The sequence below is a fragment of the Aplidium turbinatum genome, chromosome 5, assembly GCF_918807975.1.
Source record: "Aplidium turbinatum chromosome 5, kaAplTurb1.1, whole genome shotgun sequence".
Classification (NCBI taxonomy): domain Eukaryota; kingdom Metazoa; phylum Chordata; class Ascidiacea; order Aplousobranchia; family Polyclinidae; genus Aplidium; species Aplidium turbinatum.
The window spans coordinates 5,810,424-5,837,846 of record NC_137476.1 but is presented as its reverse complement, the minus strand read 5'-3'; the positions used below and the strand labels follow the sequence as shown (position 1 = coordinate 5,837,846).

Genomic DNA, 27,423 nt, shown 5'->3' with positions numbered 1-27,423 from the left:
AATCGTCGTCACGTGATTAAAGTTTTCGGCCAATCATGCGCCGGAAATGGAATAGCGGCTAAAGCGATTGGAGAATGCATTGCACCAATCTCAAGTGAACGTTAAATTACAATAAAAACATTATGAGAAGTATAAGAGAAGTATTTCTTTAATCAAGCTTTTTTTAGTAAATAAAAAAGGTTTATCGCTTGAATAACATTGTTAATCAACATTTTATGCCAAATAGGTTATGAAACGTTGTTGGTAAACTTTCAATACAAGCAAGGTTACTTGATTGGGGCTGCGTAGCAGATCACGTATTTACTATCAAGTCAAAAATCATCTTTCTGAATTAATTTAAATGTAATCAAATAAAGTAATATTTTGCATTTTTGTGCTGAACATAGCTTACTTTCCACGCGCGTTGCTATGCTGTATGGCTAAGTTGTTGTTCCTTTTTTTTAAGATCCATCATCTTTACCCTCATTATCACTACACGAATCATCAACCAACAATCACATAGTTTCAATAAGATTTTCTGATGAAATTAATGGCCCAATCAGGTAAACAAACATAAAGAAGTTATATGAATTATTATGTCAATTATATAAATTATCAACATATATATAAAAAATATTGAATATATCAATAACAGCACACAGAACGTGTTTTGGTCAAAAAGCTTATTTGTCTTACATTTTAGATGTGATTGTTTGCTCATCTTTTAAGCCAGGCTTGGATATTATTAGCTACCCATTTAGAGTCTTATCACAGTTGGTTGTTAGAGTTTGACAATCGATCTGAAACTGATTAATGTTGTCGCTTTTATTTTTAGGAGCATGGATCTACGGCATTAATCACTTTTTCGATCAGTGATATAACTAATTTACTTTTTATTAATTTTGAAAATAAATACGATGCAGTTTCGTTCTGACGTTTTGCTGAGTGAATGATTTTTACCTTGTAGTCTTCCCAGGAATTTGTAAATTTGCATCGTTTTTGAAATCTACAAGTATTTTATTGCAGCAGTACCAAAACCCACTTTTACACCAAATTTTGCCGCTTGAAATCTTCTATTCGATATCATAAAATTCTACTTTTGAAATTTTTCGGTTTTCAAATAACTTTTTTATTCTTTTTTATTTAATAATATGCTGTTTAACTAGTGGTGTAGGCCTACGGCGACCATTTTTTGGAGTGTTCAGATTTTTTTTAAATTTTTATAGACTTTGCACAGTGATTTTTTTATTTACCGTATCTCATCAGTTTATTTTGATATTGTGTGAACATCTATTGAGTAAGCTGCATACCTCGTGCGTGTTTAGGGCCTGCTGAACAAAAGGGAACACCCAAAAAATAGTCACCGTACGCTACTGCTAAGAAGTGGTATGAATTGTGCAAGAGACTGCATAAAATCTCAACAAGGAACGATCAACATCACTTAACATTTCTTTACATGGATACTGTAATAGTGGCCACAGTCACAGACAGCGCTAATATAATAGTGAATGCCGGTCGACATACGAAACTTTTACACATTTTTGGCTTATGCATAATGCATTAGTGATGGCAGCCTAAATTATTGAAGCATAATTCTATAGCCTTCAAAAAAATTTGTAAAAATAATTTGTAATAAAAGTAATATTAACATATAAGGAAGGCATTGGCAAGGCGTTTGGCATTGAATTAACCGTGATAAGCAAAATGAACTGTTTTGCTCGCTGGATACTTGCCCTGACACGCAAAAAAACTCACTGCTAGTGTCTCAAAAGTCGTAAAGCACAATGCACTTCGAACCCTACACAACCGAACAAACATGAAGAACTGCTTTTACGTCACCTTAAATTGCCAGGCAACATTGATCTTACAATTACCAGAACAAGTGTCACATTAGAAAGTATAAAAAAATAAGTTTATAGCAGCATAACGTTAGTATTATAAATAAGAATGTAGAAGAAAAAAATGCCAGTTGAAAATTTGTTTTAAGTACTGGAGAATACAAATTCAGCAGCTTAAACAATGAAGTTTTGTTTTTGATCATCGTTTTAAAGTTAAGCGGTGTTACAACAATGTAACATTAAGCGTTCCCGTGTTGAATGAAAGGTTTGCTTAAAATCATCGTAACAAATGACCGATTTTGTTATTTTGAGGTTGGTTGAGATCATGCCACGTGCTTCCTAAGAAAATCAGATTAGTTATCCAGTGAACGTTACTTTTTTTCATTTTTCTCGAGAAGCCTGAACAATGTTAGGCACGGATGACAGCCCGTACAGAAGCTATAGTAATATGGGCAGATTGTCATCATAATTATATCATAAAACGACTTTACACCGCCTCTTCCTGGTTTCCATCCAACTTTACACCTACATAGTTTTACTATCTTTACGTTATTCACACAGTTGTTACTTCCTGGTTGTGCAATTTGCTGACTCTTCCTTGTCTAACAACAAACCAGCAAATCTTTCGCAATCACTTCTCATTGATTTGGAGTCTACCAATTCATCAGAAGCGAATAACGGACTTCCTTATTTGGCCTTTGCTGTGAAACAGTAAGATTTAATTGTAAAGCATAACACAGAGCCAACGTTATAAACGTACCGTATATATTTTAAATTAAATAATTCTACTATAGCCTACTTAGAAGAAAATTATTTTAATCTGGGAATTTATAAAAATCTTCTGTTACACTATTAGAGAGTATTATTGAAATATTTTTTGTACAGTACAACAGTATCTTCTTTCTAACTTCCCACTGTTGCAGCTCGGAAAAGCAAGGCATCGATCTTACTTTGGGAGATGACGGCATAAGTAGCTGTGACATCACGGAGGGATCAGAAGTTACGTCATCTGCACGTGAAAGGCGCAGTTTGCCCACTGCTGCATACGCTGCAAGAAACTTTCCTATTGTGCAAAACAAACACTATACGTAAGACACCTTAACTTGATACTTGTATAAAAATAGTAACCCTAATCAAGACATTGGCAGAGTCTTCACAAATAATACTTCTGTTTTACAAGTTAGAAAAAATATTATTATTAAAAGCACCGAGTTAAAAGCTTCTTTTCTCCATAACGATTCATGCTCTAAGTTTTATATCACAAGAAATTTAATTTTAGCCAAATAAGATCGCATTTAATATGATGATGTCAAGATGGTTAAGAATTTAGCGTCATGAAGTATTAATATTTATCTGATTAGTTTGAAGTTTGACTTCAACTCAACATCGTATCGCTTGCAAGTTGTTATGTTGTTATGACAGCTCTTTTTGCTTTGAATAATATGATTAGCTATTAGTCTATAGTAGAGTAGAAAGATAATAAATAACTATAGTAACTAATTGTTTAGTATTATTGTTAATTATTCTTTAGGATGTATGTTATCTCTTCGACTCCAACTCTTGACGGAAAAATACTCTTTGCATCTAGTGATTCTCTATATTTTGCAAGTCAGCCGAATGCAAACGAAACAGGTAAATACAAATCTGATAGCAACAACACTTAATCTGCTAGAATTAACAAAGATTTAATTTATTTATTGTTCTAAAAATGCGCATTTAGAAACCAGGTCTAGATGATTGAAGCAACGGTTTTCTACTATAGTTTAGATTTATTTTTTTTAAGTTGTGGTTTTACAATGCACATTAGTTTTTATTAGCTAAAAATAAAAAATAATAGGATACTAAGTTATATAAAATGTTTTTCATAAAGGAAATAAAATATTATTTTAAATGCTACAATGAGAAAGTTCCAGATAAGTTATAATAATAGTCCACTAGGATAACGCTGAACACAAAAACAGCAATATCAAGAAATTGCTCTTCTTTTGGGGTGTGTGATTGAGCAACCGACTATAAGAACAGCTCTCTCTCTATTCAGTTCACATCATGCTGAGTGAATCATTTCCAGACAACCCATCTACTTGCGAAAACTTCTCTCCATCAATCTTGGTGGCTACACCTGCATAAGTGGCTCAAAGACCTTACAAGTGGGTGAAGCTGTCAAGATTAACTTTTCAAAAAGGCCTTCTAAGTCCGAGGATGAATATTTTCACAACATTATTTCATGATTATCCACTTGGCGAGTGCAATAACGTGAGGTAATATTAATTGCAATGATTTAATTGCCTTCTTCGTCTTTATCGTGTGTCACACGGCCGTAGCCCAGAGCATCACGCAGGCTCTTGCTCTATCGTTGAACTCGGCCAGATCCTGTGCAGAGCACCTTGCTTTTAGGTCAGGGCATTCGAGTAGATGCTGCATCGTTTGCTCCTGTCCGCATTTGCAACTTGTGCTCCCCATGGAATACCCCCAGTGTCTCATCAAGGTTTTACATCTGCCAATACCAGTTCTTAAGCGGTTGAGGCATCGCCAATACTTCCACAGTTTACGTTTTCCGGGAGGAAGGCTCTACATGGGTGTGAGCTCCACATTGGCCAATGTTGGTCCGGCTACCAGTCCCTCCTGCTATAGTTGAACCCACACATTGGCGGCGACATCGTCTTGACCTAATGGGACAACTGAAGCAAGGAAACTTTTTCTTGTGTGCTGGTGTGTGGGTGTCTCAAATCTATGTCCTGACAAGATCTTTCCTTTCTGCTGGTCACGCTTCTTCTGATGTTTGGCGGAGCAATTCCAGACAGAATGTGCAGCGACGTGATGTTGGTTGGTTTGAGACAACCTGTAATCAGACGGCAGCTTTGGTTCAATATGGGGTCAATTTTCTTGGCATGTGCTGAGCGTTCCCACACTGGGCAAGCATATTCTGCAACCGAATAGCATAAGGCTAAAGCAGTTGACCGTATTGTGTCAGGGAGGGCACCCCAATCAGAGTTTCCGAATTTCTGCAAAATACTATTTCTAGAAGCCACCTTAGCTCTTACTTTTTCGATATGGGATTTGTATGTGAGGGACCTATCTAATTTGACACCGAGGTATGTGGGATTGATACAGTGTGCCAGTTTGGTTCCATTCCAGGAAATGTTTAGTTGGCGTGATGCATCCCGGGATGCGAAATATTTTTTCCTACGAGATTTTTGTCTCATTTACATATTTTGGTAAAAGTTTGTACTTCGGAGCCGGATTGGGCGATGTTGAGTATGTGGGATTGGATCCAATATATGCTTCACACAGCCCATAGTGATGGAGTCACTTGCAAAGATGAGGTCCGGGTTTAAGCCTCGTTTCCATCTTCCGCTGTTAAAGGAAGGAGGCAACTTGGGGTTATGTATGAGGTGTAAGTTATTATTGTCAGCCCATTTTTAACAGCTTCGCCATCCTTAGTGGTGTTTCTATAGCCCCAGCTCGAGCTGTGGCTGTTGAAATCACCAATAAACAAGCCAGACGCACTGCCATTTTGCACCATCAGATTGTTTGGTATGAATTGTTCATTTGGGGGCTTATAGACAGATGTTACGTCTATTCCATCGAGGTGGAGAGTGAGACATTCAGTGTTATTGCTATCATCGGACGAAACTGAGTTAATGCGTGATCCGGATTTTACGTACATAGCACTGCCATGTTTCCCATGAGGGATTTCGTTAACGAGGTCCATTCCGGGTATTCTTGGCCTTTGGTGGGTAGCACTTCGGTGAGTTTCCTGTAGGCAGAGGACATTGCATTGATGTTGCTTGCAGAGTTCAGCAAGGATGGCTGATTTTTCTGAAGAAAACCCTTCGATTTTGGCCGAGATCACCGTTAGAGCAAGCCCTAAAAAGGGCTGGTTAGGCGTTAGAGTAGGCACGGTTGTCGTGTGACGTGGTGAAGACATTGGTTTCACTTCTAGTGCTTGTTAGCTTTGGTCGAAGTTACTTGTAGGGAAGGCCACATGGTTGAAATGATAAACTGTTTACTTTCATACTATAACGAATTACAATAATATTATGTTACGGCGTGATTCTGTTATAATGTCAAACTTATGATCTAAAAAATTGTTGCTTCAGGAGACAAAGCATGGATTGCTGGACCTGTTTTAGCAGTCGTAGCCATTGCACTACTAGTTGCTTTTTTCAAACGGTGAGAACAACATAGTTCAGTTTAATTTAATTTAATTTCTGGCTGTCACAATAAAACCATTACAGTCATGTTGCCAAACATGGCAGAGGTCTAAAAAACGTTGAAAGTATCAAACCGAAAACGTCATGTTGTGCTTGAGACCGAATTATTATAATTCGTTTAACATTTGAAACGACCGAAACACCGCAGAACAATTTTAAAATCTGGAAAAAAAAGAGTAAGCGAAATTTTCAAAAGTAATTGATTTTGTAGAAAATTTACAAAAAATACTATCACGGACCGGTTTTAAAATGAAACGAACTTCGCGTACCGGCAATAGGATAAAACGACATATATTGTAGGCTTAATTTTTTATATAGGTTTAAACACATTTTAAGCAAGCTTCGTAAATTAAAACTGACAATGTAAAAGTTGAGGTTGGAAATTAGTCTAGCAGAAGATCTGGGAGACAAGTGTAGCAAGCCAGAAAATTTTGCAAAAGGTATAAAATTTACTTGATTTTTGGAGGGAATGTATCCAAAATAAAGGCGCGTGACTCACTACTGGTTTGATAGATATACAGCAGGTTATAAGCAAGATTCACACGCATTAAGTGTATGACTGCGATTGCAGACTGTTTAGTTGTAGTGTATTCAATTACTGATGACGTAACAATTGTTTTTTTTTGCAATTCTTCCATTTGAATACATCGTGCAGGTACAGTTGCTGGACGTGTAGGATAATTGGCCTATCCACCTTTACATCTTGCAATTTTAGTCAGTAAAAAAAAATTTTGTGCAGGTAATTGTCATGTTACATCATGGATATCTTTTCATGTTGTTAGTTCTTTTCGTCGCTATATTTGCTAAAATAGGCGCCTTATTAGTTATAGTGCAGACTTTATCCTTTTTGTCAATTTAACAATTATTTTGCGTATTGTTGATGTTTTTTGGTTAGGTTTATGTTACAGTATTACAAATTTATACCATGCTCTTTCGTGCCATTTTTCATTTATTTTACCTGTGGCTGTTAGTCTTTTCCATCAATTCTTTAACGTAGAAAAAGTGAAATGTTTTTCATTCTTTCTCACTTTCACCATTTGATTTTATGTGCTTTTTGCTTTCCGCTTAACCGAAGATAATCTAGCTGCTAGCTGATCGAAATCGATTTTTAGCTGTTTATGGTTGAACTGACTCGTGTGACAATAAATTCGTTTGTATAACCTAACTGCAATTCTCATATCAAAATTTTCGACCAATTTTATAGATACTTATTAATCATAGTAACGTGTATTGTTGTTGTCACAAAGGAATAAAAAAATAAGTGGCATGTGTTATATTAGGCAATGCTAGTTTATATCAGGGGTGGGCAACGTGCGGCCCTTTTCCATTATTTGTGCCACCCTTCATCTTCATGTTATAGGTGGGGCCATTTCTCTATATAAACTTTATATAGTCATCAATAAAACAAACAACATAAACAAAAGAAGTATTCTGAAGTACGTTATTGTTTTTTTTTATTTCGTAGAAAAACAGTTTCATCAAAATCATCTGAAGTATTGCGTTATCACGTTTCTGATGGTCAAACAGGTTAGTACGTAACATTGTCACTGTTACATACGTTGAAGAATGTTTTATGAAAAATACTGTATTAATCAAGTATTTATTCTATGTATTTGTAAACAAGAAATGGTTTTTACAATTTGATAATGCTTAAATACAGAACTTGTTTCAGACAAATCACAAAAACCTTTGGAAATTCCGATTGAAAACATTACAATGCTAAACAAACTAGGAGAAGGTCATTTTAGTGAAGTTTGGAGAGCGAGAATTTCATATAAGACTTTCAATTCTGTGGAAGCTGCTGCAAAAATAATAAAAGGCAAGAAAATAATAACCTATAATAGAGTTAGGACACCATATAGAAAGTGACCCATTCAAAGCCATTGACCTGTCCCTGCAATTATATTCACATTAAGTCGTAAACAACTTTTATATCATTGTTTATATTATAGTGTATGTACATTTTAACCTGTGCTATTTTAAGCTTAATAGTACTCTAACGAAACATCATGAAAGAAAAGATTTCTTTTGCAAGATAGTGAAATATGGACCACTTGAACAAGTAGCATATAAACAATATTATAATTTAAGAAACAATCGATACAATTTCAACAAAGTTAAATTACCCGATTAGTGAGAAAAATCTGTGTACAAAGAATATGACATTACTTGGAAAGAAAATGTTTTTTTTATTTTTTTATTGTAGTATGATTTTTGACTTGGTTTGCTAGTAAACATCGCAATCACAAATTTTAGCATAATTGATACGATGTAATTTAGGAGCTCAACTCACTGCTCAACAACATCAAGAATTCGAAATGGAATTGGAACTCATGCACATGTTAGGACAAAATCCGTTTGTCATTCAACTTTATGGGATCAGCCAAGATAAAGGTCAGTAAGGAAAACAAAACATATTTATTCTTATCTCTTTATAAGTTGGTAATCTGAATAATCAAAAATTTGTTAGGTCTGTGAGCAATGATTATTTGACAGCTGAATTTTATATGAATAAAGTCTTAAATAATATAATGCTTTAATCATTTTGAAACAAAATAACATAGCCGATAAAATAGTATTTTATTATGTGAACTTATGAACCAGAAAGATGTTCACTTAGAAAGCGACAGATAAGAATACTTGCCGCAGCTTGTTTGAAAATAAACATGGGAAAAGACATACACATTTTCAATAAAAAAAACAAAGTCAACAATATATAATTTGTGAGAACAACAACGATGATCATGGCTTCGGTAAACAAGTCAATTTGAAATGGCATGAATTGGCAATGTGAAAAATTATAGAGAAACACCATCATGAGACCACAATCGATCGTTGTCGACACTTTTAGTGAAAGAAAATGGATAGCTCACCGTACCGACTGAAAGGACTCCAGACGACTTGAAAGAAAATAAATAAATGTAAAAGAAAAATAGGATGAAATCAAAGAAAAAATGTGTATAATCTAAATGCAAGCAATCTTGCAATGAAAGGGTGCAATTTGTCTTCCCCGTTATCTCAGTGGTTAAGTGCCCCACTCAAGATCATACGGCTCTGGTTCGACTCTCGGGGTGTGCGCTTAAGCAATGCATTTCAAGACTGCTCTCCATTCAGCGGCACATAGTGGATGGAATCATTCCCCGGCAACAACACTTCAACAATCGGAAAACTTCACTCTGTCAATCTAGATAACCGCCCTGCGTCAAAAGCCTCTACAAGTATACGGAACTACCAGAAAGGAAACTACCATAAAGACCGCTCAAGGCTTTGTCAGTCCGAGTATAAAGATTCAAAACCAACAAACCAATCAATCCAATCAATCAATCCAAATTTTCAACCATGAAGCATTAACAAAGATATTGATTGAAGTATTGTTATTTGAAAGTTTCGATAACGATATAGGAAGGTCAACGATATTTAAACTTATTAGGGATACTAAAAATTAATATCAGAGTATACACCATTTTATTGATAAAGTGACTAGTTTCATTGTAAATTTGTTTTACTTGAAGTATGAATGGCACTTAACTTCAAAAATCAGCTACGGCACTGTTAGCTAAAACCAGCAGATCAATTTACATCGATTGCTCATCACAATATATTTACAATAAACATTTTTAAAAAGTTTCATGTAATTCTTTACCATGTGGTTTCAAACAGTTTTTTCTTTTACATTTTCTGTGATTTTAACTCCAGATAGAAGCGTAGCGCTCACAGAACTTGTCATGAACGGAGATCTTCGTCAATTCTTGGTCAAAAATCGCCCCGCAGCTTCCAAAGATTATGAGCCACTTAACCCACTTGGAACCACAACAATGACAGAATTTTCGCGAGATATTGCATCGGTTAGTAATTTGTTAGTTTCCGATTTATTCCAACAAATGTACTTTTTTTGCTTTATGCAGTGGAGTTTTACAATGACATTTCCTTGTTGCATTTTAAACATAACCTGTAGATTAACAGCCTACTTAGTGATCTGTTGTAATGACTTAATTGATAGGCCCATGCATCTTATTTTAGACTACAAAAATATTAAGATTTAACCAAGGATATCTAGAGAATGAGATAGGAAAGCCAGCAGCGATTGCCTTATTCGCACGCCACAAGAAGACCGGTAGTTAAAGTCGTGTTAAACATGCGGTTCTTTTCAAAATTGCAGTCAGTTACAGAAGACAGTTAGCAAATGTCACGTAGAGCATATTTAAACATAGAGCTTGGGTAGAGAGTTTGTCTTGATGCACCATAGGCATATGAAGCCAAGTAACGTGATCAAGTTTAACATCTTCAAGTTTATTACATAGAAACACAAAACTACGCAACCAATTAAGTATCGAACGTTTTCGACATCACAAGACGTCCTCTTCAGGAATAAGATACATACAACTTAACTACATCTGAATAAAGTACAATTGTTAATAAATCTATAAACAGGAAATGACAAAAGCTGCACAGTTCTTCTGACTAGCTCAAACTCAATGATATAGGCTCCACGAGAATCAAAGGTAACTGCATCAAAAGGTGTTAAACAGATCACATGATATGGTAGAAAGGCAAGGTGCGAAAAAAACTAATTTTAAAATACAGAGAACAAGAAAGACGAGCCGCAAGCATTGCCTGTTCAAAAGTGGATTGTAACGTTTTATGTACAAGGCTTCCAAGATCTTAGTTTAATACTCAGACCTGCCTCTGGACATGATCTCAAATTGCTTGATAGAAACGTTATTTTAGCATTCTGTACATGAGAAAATGTGATCTTTAATTGCGCTTTTCTGTGTAGAATTCAAATTCAGGTGTTCCCCGGCTCTAGTCGATAAATGTCTTGTTGACATACCGATGTATGTCAGGCTTGCATCACGCAAACAACTGAAATTATAAACGATATTAGAACATAGAGCAAAGGACGTAGGCGACTTTAGCTGGAAATATCGGCCTACTTTGAACGTTCTATGTACATGAACGTTCTATATTTAAATATACTTGATGGAAAATACGGTTGAAAGGTTACCAGTAAGTTGTTTGTCTTAACAAAGCCTTTGTAGTAGGCTAGATGTAAAGCGAGTATATGGATAGTTGAATTAACAAATAATTATGAGAATGGCACTTTCTGCTTTGTAAAGCGCTGAGGTGCAACGCATTCTGCGGGGGATTCCGCGCTACATATAAACAAGATTATTATTATTATTCAGTGAAAAGCCATACCTGATGATAATATCGCATTGCAGGTTATCATAACAAGGTTTATTAAAATATTATCAGTGCCAATTGTAATTTTACGATAAACAAAGATTATCTACGACAAACAAAAGCCCCTCTATTGTCAGACGCAATACTTGTCAGACCCTTCTTCAGACATCCCTGGATCTAACAAAAATATTTCAGTTTCAATTACTGTATGTTCAATTTGTGACAATTTTCATTACACTTGCGCGCAGTGCATTGATTTAGTTACATGCAACACGTCTCATTTATAATCGCTTACAAGCAGAAACTTCTACTTGTCAAACTGGGTTATAGGTAAATTGTTCGTAAACAGTTGTTCGTAAAACAATTGTTGGTAAACAGTTGTTCGAAAAATTAATTCTTTGTAAAACAATTCTTCGTAAATCATTTCTACGTATACATCAATTGTTCGTATAGTGAATTGTTCGTAAACAGATGATAGGTCAATTGTTTGTGAACAATATTTCAGTTGTTACTCAGGGGCGCCATAAGCGGGGGCAGGGGGGCATCATGGAGGGACAGGGGGGCAATGGTGCCCTTTTAAAGTTATGTAAGCTACTGCACATTTTGCAATATAACAATTTCTGCTATTTGCTTTTAGCCTAATTATAACACAGGTCTACAAATTTTTTTGGCACAAATAAAGGTGAGAGTCATTTTAAAGTATTTCAAGGCCCCTAATTCCGAAAGTGCACTTAGTTTTTTCAAATTGGCTCTAGTTTTCGAGATATTCGACAATGAAAATATTTTTGAAATCGTTAATCAAAAGCTTTCAATCAAAAGCTCAAAATAATATTCACAGCACAAATTCTGCAACACAATAGGTTGTATCATCATAACATAGCATGATTTCCTTTTTTGTATACCGGACACTTGTATCATAACCCGATAGTAAGCTGATAGATGAGCATTATCGCTATATCTTATCTTTAAAGTTATAAAAAAAATTGGCCTTTCAGCAACAAAAGTGTCCTTTTTCATAATCCTGCCTCTCCCCCACAGTCAAAAATTGTTTCGGCGCCCTTGTTGTTACTCGTGCAGGTCATTTCCTTTGAAAATGCTCAAATTTTTTCTTTCTTGCCCTTGTGCGTTAAGTGCACTATAATCTTTGTAATAAAGCTGGCCACCATACAAAAGTTTTGGCTTTCCTTTTTTGCTGCCATTGTGAACCAGGGACTCTACACTCTGTCTGCTCGTCCACAGCACGTCACATCTAGCACATCTCTAGCATATACGCTACCCTAATTAATTGTTCGTAAAGAATTGTAACTGTTTTATGAACAATTAGTATTACGGTCAATTGCACGCACGAAAAAATGCTTTACGAAGAACTAACTTTACGAACAATTGTTTACGAACAATTGTTTTACGAACAACTGTTTACAAAAAAAACGTCGGACACCGTCAAACTGTGTTGCCAGGCCGCTACTGGTGTAAAAACTGCTAAACCGACGATTGCCAAAATGCCAGAAAAGTCTTTCTTATCGAAATAGTTTATCTTATCAATTAGTTTAAGTTTTTCTCTTATGAATGAAATGACTCTACGGCTTAACCCTGTCTGTAGCGACACGAGGTTTCATGAGGACGACTCAGTCTAGTATGGATGGTCATTTTATATTTGCTTGGTTCTAACACGTACATAAAACAAAGACGTAGAGTGTGCATCCAATGAGAGAATGCGAAAGACCGTAGCCCTGAAGGCGTAGAAGTTCGTCGAGTCTGCACTCCCTCATTCAAACAATTATATGAAAGAAAGTATTGCGTTTTTAAATAGCAAATTGACACAAAAAAGGAGGAAAGGGAACATCATAAAAAAAACTACAGATACAGACGCAAGAAATACAAAAAATAATAATAATAACAATGGACATAAAGTCAGGTAGTGGATGTCGCTTTTATAGCTCTTGATTATTGATGAAGTGTTTTTTGCACATTTTACGGAACAAATTGTAGCCTTTTTTCATGAAAGTGAAATATGCTAGAAATGTGAAATTTCTTGACTTTTAATTTTTATTCTTTGTGAATTTTCTAACCCTACACTGCTAATTTGTCTACCTTTCTGCCCTTCACAATAAGCATTTCGTCTCAGACGGCTAGACATTTACGTGCAATGCTAGATATATATAATTTAATGTAAATCAAATACAGTTATTACCAGGTTTTTTTTAAGGTTCGGTTTGGGTAAACGCCAAGTAGTTTTAACAGACCGCAAGTGTTTCATTTAAATACCAAAAAATAGCCATAACTACATACAATCAACGCAACATAAAATGAATTATTCGACAAGACACAGCTTAACCGTATCTGTTACTGGCATAAACCTTATGGTCTCGCCCTCTGCTAATTCAGCATTTTCACATAGAAGCAGAGACGCTAGAAACCTGAGATTTCTTGACTTTTACTTTTTTTTCTTGCCCCAAATTTTAATCCTGATTATGTTGGTATCGGATAATTGTGAAGTTCACAAAAAAACCTTTTGTCACAGCCAGTTATGAAATGCAAGAAATTTGCTGATATTCAATAGCTTGATTAACAGTTTACTATTAGAGTGCGGTTTCATTTTGTGTTTGTCGGCGGCGCTAAAATTCCAGGCAGCAAAATCCGTCATTTTTACATTGATTCAACGTCGATTTTGCTGTCTGGGTAGGGAGTCGGTCTCTGACGCGATATGAGTCATTCTTTGCTGGCAGACAATAATTAGGAAGGTAATTCATTATTTGCGCAAATTGCTTTGTAGTGCAAAAAGTGCATGTAATACTGTTTGCACAGAAACGGAAAAACAAAATTAATGAAATTCTGTGTTCAATGCAAGAAGACTTTAAAATGAAATGTCAACTGAAAAATATGAACAAGAAATGGCGAAAATAGGTCTAAAACCGAGTCTTTATCACCTTTTCTACCTAAAATACACAATCACGAATATATTTTGCGAAATAAATTGATTGAAGTGATAGATAACGCTTTTGACCAACGGCATACTTTTTCCCGGTGTTATTTGATATTAGCCGACGGAGTAATTAGCAATAAGAGAGACGTAGACCTGATGGTCTCGGCCAGTAACTCTTGCCGCCAAAAGGAAGCAGTGACAGATACGGTTAAATGATTGTGACAGCGACCAAACAGCCTGCCCAACAAGGCCGCCAAACAAGTTTGCTGCACAATCAAACAAAGTGTGCTTGTTGGCTTCTGCTTGTTATGTTTCCACACGTAAAAACTGATCATTATGCGCTATAAATCAGAAATAAACATTGACGAGTATCGAAGGTGCACTTCTTTTGTGAGTAACTCTTTGATTCAACTGTTAGCTGTACCTCCACTTATTCTTTTTTCCCGACGTGAACTATTGATCGTAGGCTATACTCGTCGACAAGACATAGCGAGAAGCAACCATTACTTTTCTACTGTAGTTGCAAGTCCAAATTTTGGAAAACCGCTGGAGAAATTTGGGAGACCGTTTCGGTCCCCCAAAACACCTTAAAAAATCACTGGTTATTACTATCTAAACCCCGAACAGCCTGTTTCACCTAAAGGAGGATCATCAGAAGGTCCTTATTCAAATAGAATCATTTTCTTTGAATAAGGACCTTCTGATGATCCTCCTTTAGGTGAAACAGGCTGTTAAGTGTTTAGATAGTAATAAGTATATATGATTTAATTCCCTCTGCTATGCTTTTTTGCTTAGCATTGAGCACTTTTTGTAGTATTGGACATTTGTGACAGATCTGTTACGTTTCAAATTATCGCAATTTATTTTACTGTAAAAGCATTCATAAGTTTTAGTTTTGAAGAATTTGATTCTGTGGCATCTGACTATAGTGCTATTTCATTTTGGAAACACTGCGGTCGCGCTTCACTGATTTTTTCGAACACAAAGTTCTTTGAGTCAGGTCATAGCAACAGCAGCTTAGCCTAGATGTTCTCTCGTGAAGTTTTGGATTTTCAGATCACCCAGGTGCGTTGGATTTTTTGTTTTATTTGAAAATAAGACTGTTGGAGTAGTTGATAACAAAATATTTCATAAATGATGTTTATATATGCTACAGTCATCCTAAGTTCAAACGTAACAAATCTGTTGACTTCGTCCATCATGCAACTGTTTTTTGACCTCAAAACTTTTATTTTGTTAGATTTGTAATCAATAAAGTTTTATTTTCATAGGTGCAAAATGAATGCATGATCTTTGTATGGAAAAAATCGGTATACAAGACCAGTTGGTGGAAAAAAAAAGATGAATGTTTTGATATTTTGGAGTCTGACACTAAGAATGTTCCAGTAGTGGGCCCTTCTACCTTTGTTGATGTGCCAGATGACAGCTTTAGTGATTCAGGTAAGTTTTATACAAATAAACACTATCAGTGAACACGTATAATGGCTGGCCTTCCATATAACCAAGCATTAACTCAGCTTTAGTGGACTTTGTCACAAAAAAACTTACATGTACTGCAAAAAAATCCATTCCATGTTATAATGATAACCAGAGGCCCACACGGCGACGACAACTAAAAATATAAATCATACCTCTCTACTATCAAACTGATGTGTTCGATATATACTCTGATGGTAAAAAGGACTCTCCACCATGCTCTCTTGGGCCACATTGAGTTTTGTATTTGTTTGAGAATGTCTCACTTATTTCTCAGTCCCACAATAGGTAATGTTTGTACAATGCATAATTGCATATGTATGTCAAATTCATAAATGGAAAATAATGGTGATTCTTGTCATTTACTTTTATGCTGCAGCTTTGTAGTATTTTTCCTTACTCTTTTACAACTTGTTATTTTTAGATGAAGGCATAATGGAATCCATCAATCCACCAACAAGGACAACCAAACCACAGTGTTCAATTTGGAGCTGTGTAAGAAAAAGTCCTTCCATGAGAAACACCCCTTTGATGACCACTGTGCGTGAACAAGCTGACCCACATTTCATCACCAGCCAATTACTTCAAACTGTTATATGATGAAGCTATTGTGGAGCAGTCCTATTTGTATTTGGTCCAGTTAGACCCTTCCAAACGTCTCGGAAAAAACAGCTATGAAGCTTGCATATATATTTACAAAGAAAGGGGATTATGCAAATGTCTGGCTGGACAAGCTGCCTATACTTTTGTTAGAAGTGTGAAGAACACCTTTGCATAGACAAAACGAAACACTGTTTTGAAATTCCACAAAAAATGAACAATTTTGTGCTGTTTGAGTGAAAATAAACTAGTTGCTTGTTACTGTTTATTGTGTGGTTTTGTTGCTAGAGCGCCTGACGTTACAGATCTGCTACGTTTCAAAATTCTGTAGGTAGTGCGAATGTGCCTGACGTAACAGATTTGCTACGTTTGAAAAAAAATTAAAGTACTTGAAAAAAAAAATTTTTAAAATACAACATGTTTTGACTGGACTAAAATGTTTTCAAAAAATAGAAAAAAATTTTTTTTTTTAACTAAACAATAAATTTGTCCATATAGGGTTTGTAAGTGCAATACAAATGTTAGTGTAATTACTTTGAAATATAAAAACGCCCAAAAATGGCTTATTTTTATGAGCATAAGTAACTTTTTGTTTAGTTTAGCATTACTCTGTGTTATAATTCAAAAATTTCAAATTTGAAGCTATTTTTGGAAATTAGAATAAAAACCGACTTTCTGACGTTTTTCTTCTCAAACAGTTTGTTTCAATAAATTTATTGGGTAAAAAGTTATTTTTTATACGCATAACACACATGGCTATTATCTTGTAAAATATTTGAAGGGTTTAGAACGAAAAGTGAATAAGTCACATTTTCACTCGAATTGAGTTAAGTACAAAAACGTATTGCTTTCATTGTCCTTTGTCACCAGACACAAAAATATTTTGGTATAAAGGTTGCTAAGCCATCATTTTCGAATACAGGTTTTGAGCGGAAAGGTAATTTTTTCTTCTAAAAGTAGCTAAGTCCGTTCTGACCACTAGCGTCGAGTCATTTAACCACGTGACATGATTTTTATTTTGCTTTTTGATGGGGTTCCATTTTAGAGGATATAAAGTCATTAGCTGGTTACCTGTTATTTAGACTGGGACACTGCCTCTGGTTTAGGTAGGGTAGGTGAAAGATTAGGATCATTGGTAGTGTTAAAACGGTAGTGTTTTTATCAGCTTTTGATTGTGGATATTTTGCAAATAAGTGATCAAATACCGGTAGTATTTATAGGCCTACTGCTTTCGAATCAAATTCAGCAGTCCGCAGGTCCAGTTTGCAAGAAGTTTAGCAGTGCATACTTCAATATTCATGGAACATGATTAGGCTATTCGATGGAGTGTTGGTGCCAGCAGATAACGAAATGAAGTACACTTAACCTAAGATTAAGTATAAGTAGCCTATTAGATTGGACTATTATTTTTATAACTTATTCTGTAAAGGTCCTAGCCTATCTACCAGTCTTCTTTACTTCTATACTAGCCTACACTATTAATGAAGGGAAGAAGGTTTTGAAAGTGTACACAATTATTATTATGTAGTCTAGTACGCCTAACCCAATTATTATTCTACTGTACATTGCCAATGAAGGTGGGGAAGTCTCTGTACTTTACCTTTTTTTTTTATCCAATTAGGCTAATTACCAGTAACAGTTATTATGTGCTACTAGCCTAATTTTTTCAAGATATTTCTAACCCAAAATAATTCTTTGCAGATTATTCCAATGTCATATTAGTACGAGGTTTGAACAAATATATTTAAATAGCTTACTTTACAGTAGTATCTGGAGAAAGAGATGGCAAATTCTGTTAGGCCTATAGAACACTTAAAAGTGCTTAAGTTCATCATTTGTGTCTAAAAGTGCCTAAGTCCAGCAATTTTGAAGAAAAGTGCATAAGTCCAAAAAAGAATATTATCAATATTTTTTAACAAGTTCAACTAAAAAATCAATTAATAGTGCAATCAGAACTAGGTTGGGGTTGTAGACACTGACATATGGTAAAAACAAAAAAATCTTTTAAATCTTGATTTTACAATACCATTGAAAACTGTACATGCCAATATCTTCTTAGTAGCATTTTGTGACTTAGTCACTTTTCGTTCTGAACCCTTCATTTTGGCTCTGTGATTGTCATAGCTCATTGTAATACCATACATTTAGTCACACAAATAAAGTTGGTTTTAATTAACTAAGAAGTTGCATAAACCTAAAACACAATAAGGTTAACTCACAAAACTCAACAAACAACACTTCTACTAAAGGTTAAACTAAACAAAGCAACTGCAGCTCAGTACACAAGACAGAACTCAACTGTGGCAAACAAAGTAAGCGTACAAATTAATCAGCGTCAGCGCAAAGCGCTTCAGGACAGAAACGTCCGAAATCGAGTACCACATTCTTCCCTTCTTAAAATGTTTTGGCAAATTATCACGATAGTCTTAAAATTACAGGTAATTAGATGGGTTGAATCGATCAGGAGGTCTTTTTGTTCTTCGCGAGCGCCGAAGCTCCGTCTTTCCTTGTGAGTCGTTTTTAACTTGTGTAGCGGTATCTGAGGGACTTGAAACAGTAGGCCCGCTTGATGAATTTTCCTTGTTCTCAGAAACTTGTTGGTGAATTTCGTCATTACTTGAGTGATCATTAAAGCAGTTGGAAAAGAGGCAGCCGCCATTATTGAATCCGTTCGGAAGTGGAAACACTATCTCACAGGCAAACGATTTACTTTAATTACTGACTAGAAGTCAGTTGCCTACATGTTTGACACAAAGCACAAAGTAAGCGTACAAATTAATCAGCGTCAGCGCAAAGCGCTTCAGGACAGAAACGTCCGAAATCGAGTACCACATTCTTCCCTTCTTAAAAAATGCCACTGGGCGGCCATTTTGATTAAGCGTTGCGGCTAAAGCAAACTCTGAAGCATCGGTTTCAATTTGAAAGGGTAGTGCTTCGTCAATAGAAGCAACTACTGAATTTTCGATTTCACGCTTGAGCTGCTGGAAAGCTGATAATGCTTCTGAACTAAGAGGAAACGATTTGTTTTGATTAAGAGGTCTGATTTTGTCAGAAAAATTGCGTATCCACAGTGAATAATAAGCAAATAATCCCATAACACGCTTTTAACTTTTCATGTTGGAGGGAGGGGGAAGATCTTGTAAAGGTTTAAGTCTATCTGGATCTGGCTTTATTTGACCATTACAAACTACGTTTCCGAGAATGCTTAAAGTTGTCGTGGAAAATATGCACTTATTTTCGTTGTAAACCAGATTTTTACATTTAGCTGCTTCCAGAAAGCGATGAAGGTTTTGATCGTGATGTGCTTGATCTTTACCACAAATGGTTACGTTATCTAAATACGCAAAAGTATCACATAAATGTTCGCCAGTAATAAAATTGTCCATAATTCTTTGGAACGCAGCTACGCCATTCGTAACACCGAAGGGTATTCTACGGAATTGGTAAAGCCGACCATTGGCTTCGAAAGCAGTGTATTTTTTATCTTCGTCTCGAATAGCGACTTGATGATACGCGCTTTTCAAGTCCACGGTACTGAACACACGATACTGCGCAATTTTGTTCACAGTATCATCTATCCTTGGTAGTGGATATGCATCTAGATTAGTGTACTTGTTTATCGTTTGTGAATAGTCAACGACTAACCTTTTTTTCTGACGTTCATTTCTCGTGACAACCACTTGTGCTCTCCATGGTGAGTTGCTTGGTTCTATAATCCCTTCTGAAAGTAATCTTTCAGTTTCATTCTTGATGAAATCGTGATCTTCGCGACTGTATCTACGCGACTTGGTGGCAGTAGGCTTACATTCCGGGGACAAATGCAGAAACAACGGCGGTGGTGGAGCATCCAAGGTGGTCAAGTTACAGATTTTTACAGGTGGTTCTTCTCCGCCGTACTTGATCGTTACACTTTCGTGTTTGGCTTGCCAATCCTGTCCCAGTATAATATCTGCACACAGGTTTGGAAACACAAACAGTTTAAGACGATAATGCCTATCGCCAACACGAATACTGGCAATGCAATGTCCTTCAACTTCAGCACACAAGTTATGAGTGGCCATTGAAACGCTTTCCCGACTCGGAGTTATTTCCAAGGAGCAACGCTTTGCCACTCTTGAGTGAATGAAATTGTCCGTACTTCCCGAGTCAACGAGGGCAGTCGCATGTTGATCCAACGACGTGGATGGAGGACTTTCTTAAACTATCAGGTACACCAACAGACCTTGTAGTAGCAAGTGTAAGACTTCGAACTGTTGCGTTTAAAGACTTGGTCTGTTTTGCTCGACATACACGCTGGTAGTGCCCCTTTTTCTTGCATTTGTGGCAAGTAGCCTCTCGAGCAGGACACGACGAACGGGGATGATAGTCTGAACCACAGAAGAAGCAAGTCCTTTTTGTAAAAGAAAGAGTTGATTCCTCGACACTTTTAGACGCAAACTCTTCTTTTTCAACACATGATGTATTGATCGACAACCGACATCCTGACTTTTGTAGCATTCCGAGCTTTTTCGTGCTACATCTAAAACCCTCGCTTGATCAAATACGTTTGCAAGTGTTAGCGTTTGATTTTCAAGGAGACGTTGTCGAATACTACTATTTAAAATACCGCTTATGAAAGCATCTCTAATGGCCTCATCTCTGTGAACAGTGGCAGTTACTTGTTGAAAATTGCAATCTTTACTCATATTCTTCAGAATTTGAAAAAATTCATCCAAGGACTCTTCTGGAAGCTGTTTACGAGTGGATAAGGCATGTCTCGCAAAAATTTCATTAGGTGTTTTAACGAAAGCTGCTTTAAGAATTCTTAAGGCGTCTTCATAGGTAGTAGCTTCGCTGAACAAGTCGTAAATATCGGCTGCCACGTAATTGATGAGTACATTCAATTTGTTCAGGTTCTCTGGCGGCAAAGTAGCAACGAAGTTTTCAAACGTGACAAGCCAGTGTCGCCACAGTTTTGCTGCATCTTGAGTATTCGGGCTGACATCAAACCTTGCAGGTTTCAGCACTTTATACATGGCCAGCTTTGCCGCTAATCTTAGTTAATTAAATTGTAATACCATACATTTAGTCACACAAATAAAGTTGGTTTTAATTAACTAAGAAGTTGCATAAACCTAAAACACAATAAGGTTAACTCACAAAACTCAACAAACAACACTTCTACTAAAGGTTAAACTAAACAAAGCAACTGCAGCTCAGTACACAAGACAGAACTCAACTGTGGCAAACAAAGTAAGCGTACAAATTAATCAGGGTCAGCGCAAAGCGCTTCAGGACAGAAACGTCCGAAATCGAGTACCACACTCATGTTATTAGCGATTAAGTAACACGGACTAAGATTGTCCGTGACGTGCTTTCCGCGTACGAAAACAGCTCGTATTAAGATAGGGTTAAGATTAACATTACAATTGCTTCAACATTTCATCAAAATTTTTATTTGTAGGGAATGGAATTTATTTCTGGTATGAATCTGGTCCATCGTGATCTTGCTTGTAGGAACGTATTGTTGACGGAGGAACTTCGATGCAAAATATCTGACTTTGGGCTTTCCCGTCAAGTCACTGAGACCGAAGGAGTTTATGTCAAACTTAATCTCAAAGTAACTAATTTGGCGATTTTAATAATTAGTTCGAATTCGTTTGGTTTACAAAATAACCCCACCTGTTAAGTGCTCAATTAATATTTTGCAATTCATGTTACTGTGCGTGTTTAGTCGGACGAATTTAGTCTTTTTTTGTAGCATTGTTACTTCGTAGAGTGTTGTGGAGCCCGCAGCGCAACCAGCTTTTCTTTTAAACTTGTTTGTAGTTTTTGCTTCCTTTATTGTGGTTTTGACTATTCCGGAAAGATCAATGTTGGATTTTTGTCTTCTGATGTAATTGCATTATTACTGTCAGACTGCAACTTCCAGTGGAAACAATGTTCCTCAATCGGTTGTTTTGGTTTTGAATCTTTATTGTCAGACTGACGAAGCCTTTGGTAGGTTACTCCTATATTGGTAGTTTCGCCTACTTGTAGAAGCTCTTGACGCATGGCAGGTCAGATTGACAGAGTAAAGTTTCCGTTTGTCGAAGTGTTGTTGTCGAGAATTACTCCATCAATTAGGTGTCTCTGAACGGAGAGCAGTCTTTAAAATGCGTTGTGCAAACGCACATCCCAAGAGTCGAACTTGCGCGGCTTGATCTTGAAGCTGCTTCTTTAACGATGTCACGCGCCAACCAACTTAGCTATCGAGGAGAATCCTCTACTGTCCTTCACACACTGTATAGTGCCTTCACAACAAAGGCAAAGAGCATCAAGCGGAATTAGATGTGCCATAAAAGGCTATCGAAATCGACAATTAGCACATTGCGCACATTGAGAGAGATTGGCTTGAAGGACAATTAATGCGATCCGAACTTTACAGTTTAAAATTTTTTTTGCATTTTTTCTTTTATTGCAAGTTTTCAAGTTTAAAGTTTTCAAGATACGTTTTAACCCTATTTCCTGTGGGGAAGGGGTCGGTGGGGACTTGGTACTTTTCAAAGCAATATCATTAAAGAACTACGCGATCCACAGCTTTGAAATTTCTTGACTTTTCCTAAAAATTATTCCAAGTATTTATTCCGCTTTAAATGACGTTGCTATTGTCTATAGTTTTAGAGATAAAGCATGAATTTCATAACATACTCTGATATTTTAGCTAGCTACTAGCTAGCCCTTTTGTTTTCAAATTATACGGATTAATAGGATTACTGAGCGCCGCCGTGCGTGGAACTGCGACGCAGATATCTCATGAGGTGGTTTTGTTGTAAAGTATTCAACCGTAATGATTCCGCCTTTTGTTTGCAAACTCGAGTTTTGAGTTGCTTTGATTAATCTTTTAATTACATCTGAGTTGCTCTGAAATTATCAGAGAGCATCCGATAAGCTATGCTCAAAAAATGTAATTTTACGTTGTTTTCTATGGTGAATACATTTTGTTTCTAACTAATAACAAGAAGCAGTAGGAAAATTCTTGACAAAACTCTGTTTATCTCATAAAACAAACAGACTGATGTGGTAAGTTTCTTGATTTCTTGTCGGAAAGCAAGGAGTGCGTTCTTGATCCGCCAATAAACTTTTGCATGTGCCTGTACACTTATATTCACATGAATATTTATGGAAGTTGTGAAAATGTTTTATGAAAACGAGAGATTGACGGATACTGAAAAGAACTTGACACAGACTATCTAAACTGCTTGGCTTTTGTGGAAAAACACGCGCAGCTAAATTACTGTGCTTTGACAAGCATTGTGCATATTGTATCATCACTGAATCTTTACCTAAATGGTAATTTTGCAGTTGCTTGAGAGATTAAAAAATTATTTTTTTATACGAGGATTGAAAAGTTTTGATATATCTCAGCAGAGACACTATTAGGACAAACTCAATAACTTTAAACATTTTATTGAAATGTTGGTCTTCAAAAGCTTATTTTCACAAAACGGTGTAGGCCTATATCTTTTTCTGCATAAATTTGGACGTTTGTGTCATTTGGAGCAAAGTTGTTTGTTGGGTTGAAAGAATCTGAAATCAATGCCTCGTTTTTGTAACGTATCGTAACGTAATCTATCAGTCAGCGCTTTTGTGCTATTTTGTTTTCGAATACATTTCCGTGACAAAAGATTGGCCTTTGTAATAACGCCATCAACCACAGAGTTGTATTCTCTGACTGCATCTCAAACGCTATACCATACTCAGCAATTTTTCTAAACCTTTGTTACACAAAATGCATATCTGACAAAATAAGGAAAATATGTTGAATTGAATTATATTTTATACGGATCGTTTTCCTTGACCTTGAAAAAAAGAAAGAACGATTTTTATCGTTTGGCATAAAAATATGTATATTGAGGTTCACCTTGGTTTGCATAATGAAAATCACCCCAAAGAATTGCTTGAAGTGATTTTCGCAGCTATTTGATCCTTCGCGATGATATCAATATCAATAGTTTTTTTGCGGTGATTTTGTCTCATTCTCTGCAAATGTTGAAACAAAGCAAATTTTTTTTACAATGCCTCCGGCAAAACAACAAGCAAACGCGAGTCGGATGCCAATTACGATTTCATTGAAGCGTGGACGACGTCTCCGCGTAAGAAATTAAAATCTACACAATGGAATTATCCCGTCACACTCAATTATAAGTTAAATAAGAAGCAATTTTTTAAGTCAAATAAAAAAAATATGACCAACCATCAAATTATTTGATTTTTCAAGTTGCGCTGTTGAACAAATTGCAAAAGAGTTTCGATGTTATGTTGTCAGACAAATTATCTACACCATGTGAAAATTTGATTGATCTATCTTGCGTAGTTTTTGAGTTACACGAGCTCAAAGTGATAGTGTTGAACCGACCCCCCCGTCCGCAAGTCAACTGGCCAAAATACGTCACAGGAAAAAGGGTTAAAAGGCGATTCCGTGTAGATTTGTGTATGACTGCCAAGAAATACATAACTATTTAGTACTGCATTGTATCTGTACTGTTAATACCTGTGTTGAGTACAAATATATTTTGACAATGTTCAAAAGCAACTAAAAACTTTGAAGATTCATAAATTGTTGTGCATCTTTCAAACAATCCTGCAAAATTTGTTATAAAGTTCGCTCAACAAAGATAATATTTGAAAATTTCATATATAAACTCGGCATTGCTTTTTAATTGTCCTTTATTTTAATCTAGTTCGACGACTATTCTTTCGTGGGCTACTCCTTTTTCAAATTGCTTTTGTTTTTATATTTGTTTTAGTGCAAATCAAGCAAGTTTACTTTTGCTTATTTTTCTAATGAAAGAAAAGTTGAAGTAATTCCATTTCTTAACGTTGTAGGTTGTGCAGAATAGAATTCGACATCAAATTCCATGTGGTGTTTCAAAAGAAAGTAAAATTTATTATTGGACTTTCTCTGCCTTTTTACCACTGCTCAAAGGTGGTTATATGCAGAGCCTCTCGACCCTTTGAGTGGCAAATAAGATAAAGGGTTATACGAAGAAAAAGAAGACCTAAACCCAACTTTGATCCAACTACATATCATGATACGCATTACGGGATGTAAGTTATGTAATTCGTTTACAGAGCGCAAAGCTGCCAAGTCGTTGGATGTCACCGGAGGCTTACTTTGACCAAACATACACCAGTGCAAGTGATGTCTGGTCGTTTGGAGTGGTCATGTGGGAAATAGTGGCATTTGGTTACACCCCGTACAAGAAGTTGAATGGAAGAGAATTACAAAACAAAGTTGTAAAGGAAAACTACAGACTGCCTCAACCCCGTCATTGCCCAACTCAATTGTGAGTTTCTATTGTAATTTTTAATTTTTACTACTGTACATTGCCACTACAACAGAGGCAAATTCACTACAGTTGTTATTGTGCTTTAACTTTTCTCCTTTCATAACCTTATTACAATCAAGAATCTTGTTCTGGCAAGACATCCACTTTGTACTGAAATAACTGCGTGTATGTTTTAGACACGTCGTAAAAAGAAAATTGTGTTTTTCCAGGTACAACATAATGCAACGCTGCTGGAATATCAATCCATCTTACCGTCCGACCTTTGCAGAGTTACGAAGAGAGCTGGAATCTCTGGTTGGTGTAATCGAGGTGAATAAAGAAGTTCTTAAAAACACAATTTGACTTAATTAATTGCTAGTTTTAACTTAAAGATCATAGAATATTAATTTATTTGACAAAGCTGATGGGATGTCTTGCTGGCTAGCCAACCTGGAAAAACTTCAGTATGTTAACAGTTCTCTTTTGAAAATTTAGTGGTGACTCTATTTTTGCTTGATTAAAACAAAACTTGAACGTAATTATATTTTACAGTGAACGATATAAAACTTTCCCATGTACCCTAACCAAATTATGGATAAAATGGAAAATAATTGAGGTGAAAGAAAATAAAATTTAAAACTTCTTCAAAACAAACAATAGGCTATTCATTTCGAACAACAATTATCTTGTAAAAAAGTAAGTAGATGGGTTATAAAAACGATGCAACTTCATCTCTTACGCAGAACCATCAACCAGTGTATGAAAACGTTATGAAGGAAGCAAACTTATATGAAGACGTGACCATTGATGTTGTAGGATTTGCCATCGGGTGAAGACAAAGTAGAAAATCTTTGGAGCCAGACTTAAATCAACTCTAAATAGGCTAACTCTGGAAAGACTTGTAACTCCATGCTAATTTTATAGAACTATTATTTATGAAACAAAACTATTAGTTATATTGTTATTATAGGTCATAATATGTGTATGAAATAAGATTGAATTTAGCTTCGTGCTGTTCAATTCAATCACAAATAAATTAATTTTGTTTAGTTACTAATCACGTTGGCTGATGAAGTTGTTTATATCAAGCATTGTTGTATGTACAACGCTTGTCAACAGTTATATTGTCCCTTTTCTACGGTATGTTTATGCAGTTAATAGAATATAAATTCTTGAAAGCCGCAACAGTAGATGTGTTGCACTTGTTTATTTTTTTCTGTGATATATGTTTAAACACGCTTGTCTTGTACTGCATGATTTCTGTTTGCACTGTAGAAATAAAGGGATAACTGATCTGGAATAAATAAATTTTCAATGTTGTAGATTGGGTTGTTAGCTGTGGTTCGTTTTTGGGAGTGTAAAATAAATCTTGGCCAAATATCAATATTTATGATCAAATTACACACTTTAAGGATTCCCATTGCTACCATGATCAATGAATTAATGGTTTATTTGCCAGAAACATGAACAGTACATGTTCGACATGTGCAAGTTGAATATACACGGCACAAGTACCATACTGACAGAGAAAACTTGTACCGCGTTTGGCTGCGTAGCCGAGTCGCGACAACGTCTGCTTGACGTTAGAAAGGACATGGGTTTGACACCGCTCCAGAGCACACCTCGTCTCGGCAAAAACACTTTTAGTAATACCAAGCCAAAATAATGGGAGCAGCTGACTCGAAGACTATAATTTATGTCACTTCGTTGCTTCCTGTTTATAGTATCCCACCTGTGACAGTGACGTTCGGTGGCTTAAGCCGTTGGGAAAGCAACTTGGAAATATGGTGCAGCAAGGTAGTAGGCACGAAGGGCGTAACCGTCGGGCGAAGCCCGAAGACGTGTTGCCGAAGACAACACTTCCAGCGGGGGGTCTGGGGGCCTCCCCCAGAAATTGTTGAAAAACACTTCCAATTTGG

General features: G+C 36.0%; 1 protein-coding gene across 1 annotated transcript; it reads left to right on the top strand.

The window, feature by feature from the left end:
• LOC145770874 (tyrosine-protein kinase FRK-like) lies at positions 1-26,796 on the top strand (the record flags this gene model as incomplete). Its single annotated transcript, XM_082582618.1, has 14 exons — positions 1-94; positions 446-542; positions 2,379-2,528; positions 2,741-2,905; positions 3,349-3,449; positions 5,918-5,990; positions 7,497-7,558; positions 7,704-7,850; positions 8,312-8,429; positions 9,732-9,876; positions 21,658-21,813; positions 25,308-25,522; positions 25,735-25,834; positions 26,248-26,796. Coding segments are annotated over 14 exons (1,713 nt in total), but the record flags the coding sequence as incomplete, so codon positions are not given.
• Between the last annotated feature and the right edge of the window lie 627 nt (positions 26,797-27,423).